Source organism: Miscanthus floridulus, chromosome 10, assembly GCF_019320115.1.
Source record: "Miscanthus floridulus cultivar M001 chromosome 10, ASM1932011v1, whole genome shotgun sequence".
Classification (NCBI taxonomy): domain Eukaryota; kingdom Viridiplantae; phylum Streptophyta; class Magnoliopsida; order Poales; family Poaceae; genus Miscanthus; species Miscanthus floridulus.
In genome coordinates, this window is record NC_089589.1 from 51,544,544 (window position 1) to 51,550,575 (window position 6,032).

The 6,032-nt window shown below is 47.5% G+C and overlaps 1 protein-coding gene across 1 annotated transcript; it reads right to left on the reverse strand.

The window, feature by feature from the left end:
* Positions 1-1,075: 1,075 nt before the first annotated feature.
* On the reverse strand, positions 1,076-5,029 carry LOC136486592 (protein disulfide-isomerase-like). The gene is made up of 10 exons (XM_066483528.1): positions 4,770-5,029; positions 4,074-4,104; positions 3,679-3,966; positions 3,363-3,551; positions 3,101-3,226; positions 2,573-2,710; positions 2,364-2,483; positions 2,148-2,265; positions 1,783-1,895; positions 1,076-1,694 (listed from the first exon to the last, which is right to left on the reverse strand). Exons 1-10 carry the CDS (start codon positions 4,967-4,969, stop codon positions 1,458-1,460), a joined length of 1,560 nt encoding a protein of 519 aa, XP_066339625.1. The 5' UTR covers positions 4,970-5,029; the 3' UTR covers positions 1,076-1,457.
* Between the last annotated feature and the right edge of the window lie 1,003 nt (positions 5,030-6,032).

Sequence of the window (6,032 nt, forward strand, 5' to 3'; positions counted from 1 at the left end):
TGTTTTGGTTAACCGGCGCGATTAAATTTAGAAAGTACTATTCAACCCCCTCTAGTCCGACATCTCGATCTTTCACGAGCACGGTGGCTTGCTCAGCGAGCACCACCTGCAACACCCCCTAGCGAGCGGCCAGCAGCTGACGAGCACCCCATGTCTAGCGAGCACGACCAGGCCAGAAGCTTGCGAGCACCCTTGGCTGGCAAGCACACAAGTTCGAGACGGGGAGAAGAGAGATAGGCTCCATGACATCCTTCTTCTCCCTGTTGCTTTGAATAGAGAGACTGGAAGGAGAGAGAGATTGAGAGAGAAGATAGAACCGGAGAGGATAAGTTTGGCCACATGATAGGAGTAGATATTTGTGTGGTCGAAAAAAACGTCAACCACGAGAGGCCATGTAGCGTCCGTTGTCTGGACGCGAGACGGACACTCGTGGTGGAGCATTACCGTTGTTAGGAAAGCCTCAAGACAGCTGACGGCCAAGCTAACGAAAGAAAGTTGGGTTGCGTTTAGTTCGCGAATTTTGGGAATTTGGCTACTGTAGCATTTTTCGTTTTTATTTGGCAATTAGTGTTCAATCATGGACTAATTAGGCTCAAAACGTTCGTCTTGCAATTTCCAACCAAACTGTGCAATTAGTTTTTTTCGTCTATATTTAATGTTCCATGCACGTATCGCAAAATTCGATGTGATGACTACTGTAGCACTTTTTAGGAAACTTTTTGAGAACTAAACACGCACTTGGCATAGGCAAATGTAAGTTACGCTGAAATTCTCTTCGGGGGCAATGGGATTCAGTGCTAAGTCGCTCTGCACTGCTACATCCTCGCCGATCGCCCAACGCTCCAATTACAATTCCCTACTTCAGACATTCGGGGCAAGGGAATTCGGTGATTGACGACCCTAAGCATGCAACTACAATCTTCAAGATCAAGATTCGAGAGCGTGCTACTTTGCAGTGGCAATACAAGGAAAGAGCTACCTGTGCCCCTACCTGCCATTTCGTCAATTTTTTTGCTCCCCGTTTTTTTTTTTTTTTGCTTGCAGCATTAGTTTTGGGCACATCACAAAAAAAGCCTGTCTCATGACTCGCCATTTATTCATTCAATTCAACCTAACCATCACAAAAGGTCAAAAGCGCCTGTTTCATTATGGCGGACTCGCCATTTATTCATCTATTCAACCCGAGCACAATCAGTTTCTTTCTACTGTCACTTCTGATAATTAACTAAAGAGGTTCCGCTGACTGGTTGTACTTGTACATAATCTCAATGGGATACACAGACATGCCGCACCAGAGCTAAACACGTCACAGATCCCTCGCATTCTCTCTTTGCCCTCTCTCCCCTCTCGCAAAAACTAAACTTGGAGGTTTGGCGCTGCCAAGCATGTTAGCGCCAGGTGTTCTCCCCCTCCTCTCCCATGCTTACACAGCCACAGCGCATCCACGCAATGGATGTTTACAGCTCGTCGTTCACGGGCTCGGCCTTCTCGGCCGCATCCGCTGCCTTCTCGGAGGATGTCGGTGTCGCCTGGGTGGCGCCGGCGGTCTCCTTGCTCTTCTTGATGAAGTCGACGATCTCATCAGCCGTCCTGCCGGTGTCGTAAGAGGTGACCTTCCCGCTGGGGGTCACAAAGTACATGGTCGGGTAGCCTTGGACCTCGAACTCACTGGGTACGTCATTGGCGGTTGCATCCTGGAAACAATGTAGGGTTAAGCCACAATGGTTTTTGTAAGAAAGGTTCAGGAGTAACAGTGACAAGACTCGTGGGGAAGAAACGGACCATCTTAGCAATCACAACTTCCTCATCACTCAGGAGAGTGGTGGCTGCCTCTTCCAAGATGGGCGCCAGCTTCTTGCAGTGACCACACCAGGGGGCATAGAATTCAATAAGAACTGCAACAGAATTAGATATATCAAGATTATTTCAATCTATTATAAAAAAGACTTCCATCCCTGGGACAAAGACCATGCTAAACAGAATTAAGAACTACATAATTAGATATATATCAAGATTATTCAATCTATTATATAAAGAATTCCATCACTGGGAAAAAGACAAGAACTACATGCTAAACGTAATTTCTGAAATTACGCCTACCATAAACCTAATTTGATGAAATAGAACAGAATAATCAGGATGTGTACCATTTTTGCCAGACTTGAAGACAAAATCGTGGATGTTGTCAGCCACAACCACCTTAACAGGCTCATTGTTGACCTCAGGAATAGGCTCAGACTTCTTGAACGGCGTCAATTTGCCATCCTACAAATATAACAGATCAATGAGCTCTACAACCATATCATATTAATTAAACAAAACAAATAATCACAAGAGTGTACTAAAGTTCAAGCAGTACTTACAAAGTACTCTTTCAACCAAGAGACAATCTGGTCAGCCTCAATGTGATCCTTCAAGAACTTCTTGGAATCACCATCCTGGATGAGGATAAGGGGTGTCTGGTCCTCTTTCAGACCAAAGTACTGTCATTTCAACAGTTTTGACTGTTAGGATAGAGGGTTTTGGTAAAAAATTAAAAAGCATCATGTAGAAGGGGAAGTGACAACCAAACCTGGAAGGCACCCTGGCTGGCTTCAATGTCACCAATAAGGAACTTGATTTCCTTGTTCTGGAATTCCTCTGCGGCAGCAGAGTAAACAGACTTGAAAGAATCAAAAGGTCCAGTGGAGAAGTTCAAAAACAGCATAGCCTGCCAAACATTTGGTGTCACAGAACAGTGAAAATAGTCAATAATAAGTTAAAAACATTGCGCAATGCTGTAAACATCCTTTTCCAACCCACAAGAATTCAAACTAGAAAATTTAAAATATGAATAGAACAAGCTGTTACATAAATCCAGAAACTTCGCTGATGGCACTAGAAATATACTTCACAATAAGTGATGCAGACTCCAAATTGCCAAGCATTGCATTCATTCAATAGAGTTAACATGGCACACTAAAGCTAGTTGGATGCAGACATGGATCAAATTGAGTTGATATCCAGTAGTAAATAAAGTTACAAAAAAATGGCCAAGTTAACCAACAATTGGCCGATAGAAGTACTCAAACTATTTCGAGCAGAAATGTCATGTTATTACCTTGGGGGCTGTGCTTTGGAAGAACTTCATGAGGTATGGGTGGTTGTCAGGGTTCTTGTCAAAAGTGACAACTCTAGGCGTGCTGGTAGCATCAATAAACTTCTCAAGAGCAGTGACATCAAAATCCTGCACAATGTAGAGGCAATGTGTCACTAACGACAATCACATGACATTAATATAGATGGTATGCTTAATTATCAGTATGAAATCCATGAGTGCTACCAAAACCATCACCAAATGTAACAGAGAAGGTGAGTAAAACCTTGCTGTCAACAACAAGCTCATCAAAAGGCTTCAGCACCCTGACCAATGGCCTCTCCACAGCTGCATCACCACGTGGGAGGTGGTTGGCATGCAAAGTGTGGCCAAAGTCATAGTCAGACCTGAGCTTCTCAGCGACCTCCATGAAGTTTGTAAATTCAGTGCCGCTGAATTCTGTGAAGACACCAACCTATAAAATTGTAATTATTATGTATAGTCAGTTGTCAGTTCAAGAGCGTCACTTGGCCTGCACATCATAATACAGATTAAATGATTACTAAATAAAAACACATGGTAACTTTGAATTGGAAGCTTACAATGTAGATCTTCTTGTCATCGAAATGGGTCGCAACATCTTCCGGTGACTTGAGCTCCTTGGACGCAGGGCCAACCTGCTTCTTCAAGTAATCGACAATGCCATCAGCCTCCCTAGGGCCCTTGTATTCCTGAATGTTCTTCCCCTGGTTCCTGAAGATCTTGAGGGTTGGGAACCCTTGGATCTCGTACTTGGTTGCAAGCGGCCTGTTCTTCTCCTCGTTAGCATCAACCTTAGCGAGAACAATCGGTGGGTCGTGCTTGCTAAGTGCCTTGGCCGCATTCTCATACTGAAACATCACAGAAAACGCAGTTTAGCATATGAGACCGAACCAATCAGAACACAGACTTTCTGTAAGTAAAGGGAGTGACCACAGGATAGGAGAAGCATTATTACCTCTGGAGCAAGTTTCTTGCAGTGTCCACACCTGCAAATTCGGTTTGACCACTTTAGCTACAACAATTAATAGAGATCATGTAACGATAGCAACAGTGAAAACACATAAGCAACACATCAGCGAAGTTGCCAACTTGCAAGTGTGCCCCAACATTAATCACACAGAAACAATACCACCTCAGTATAATTGCAAGTGCGGGCCTAAGTCTGCATACACGTGACAACAACAAAAAAGCATCGCACAGACGTCAAATCAAGCACACCAACCGCAGAAAACGAACAAAACCGGCGATTCATCAACCTTGAGCCACCGAGTACACCAGACCAAACAACAAATCCACGAAAACAACTACTACCAGAACTTAGCACTACTCATCTGAGTGTGGAACTGGAACTTCGCGCTGCCTCAGGGGTGCACAGAAAACAAAAGAAATCCACGCTACGAACAGCGACCAAAACAAATCCGGGCGAAGAACAGCGACCAAATCAGCGCAACCGCGACTCCAAACGGCGCGTCACATCACCAAAACCCAATCCGAGCACAAGTCCCGCATCTGAACAGTAACACCCAACCAAGCATCTCTCCAAGCCCACAGCGGAATCTCCGATCCGAGCCCGCTAAACCCTCGCGACCCGAGAGAGAGATCTACCCGTACGAATCGGTCAAGCGGGGGGTAGCGCGCGCAAGCAACTCACCAGGGGGCGTAGAACTCGACGACCATGAAGGGGTGCTTGGCGACGGCCTCGTCGAAGCTGTCGACGTCGAGGGTGAGCACGGCCTCGGCCGCACCCTCCGAAGCGGCGGCGGCGGGCTCCTCCGCCCGCGCGGGGAGCGCGACGGCGGCGAGCGCGAGCAGCAGCGAGATCCAGCAGGCCTTGGAGGAGCGGATCGCCATGGCGGAGCAGCGCAGTGTGGCTTGCCCGGGTCAGATTTCGTCCGGAGGGAGGATGACATGAGTCCACAGTGGTGGGGTTTAATAGGGCGGGGCACGCGAGGAGGCCACAGGGGCGCGGGCCCCTGCCGCCCGGGCCCCACCGGCAGCGGGCGGCCCGCGCGCGGGGGTCACGAGATATTTGCAGGGCCACGTTTGCGGTTGGGTCCCTGTGGTTATCGCGAATGGCTTCGGATAATCGGCGTCATTAAAAGGCGCTAAAGGATGGTGGGATAGAAAAAGACCGTGTCGCCTGCTTTTTTAGGATGTAATTAATCGTAAATTAGGGGGGGCTATAAACAGTGGGCGGTCCTAAACAGGAGGAGTAGGCTGTGTAGAGTGTCCTTGCACGGCTCGCGCACGTGCCACGCGCCGCCGGGGACACGGTGGCGGGCGGCCACGTACATGGGCGGGGCATGGACCTATGGGGGCGCGCCACGTCACGGCTGTGACATGTCCACGGCCTCTGATTAGCCGCGCGACGTAGTAGGCCGTAGGCGTACATACGGATCAGGAGACGTGGAGAGAGGTTGGGCGAATACCGTATATTGCTGTGAACATGATGGTATGTATAGGAGTGTAGGATTAAATTAAATTAAATTAAATTAAATACGGTTTTGTGACAAAATTAAAGTGGACCGTATGTGTTCGACATAGGGGCGTATTGTTAGCATCAAGGGGGACTGGGGATCAGAGGAATCGGAATTGGGAATTGGAGACCAGAAGCACAGCAAGGGATGAAAGTTCTTAGTAGGAAGGAGGAAGATGATCGAGCAGCGAGCAGAGGAAGGAGGAAGATGAACAGTAATAATATTTCTTCGATGCCTTCTCTGGGAATCCACCGATGCCTTTGTTAGCCAGCGGAAGGAGCATCGCCAGGCTGTCCCTCCTGGGCCCACATGGTAGTGATACTAACACGTGTTTACTGGTCTTGGAATGGTAGATTTTTCACGAGCATGGTATAATAGCCCCTATTTGGTACGGCTCCTCGGACGGCTTTCGAATTCGAATATGTTTTACAGCTCCA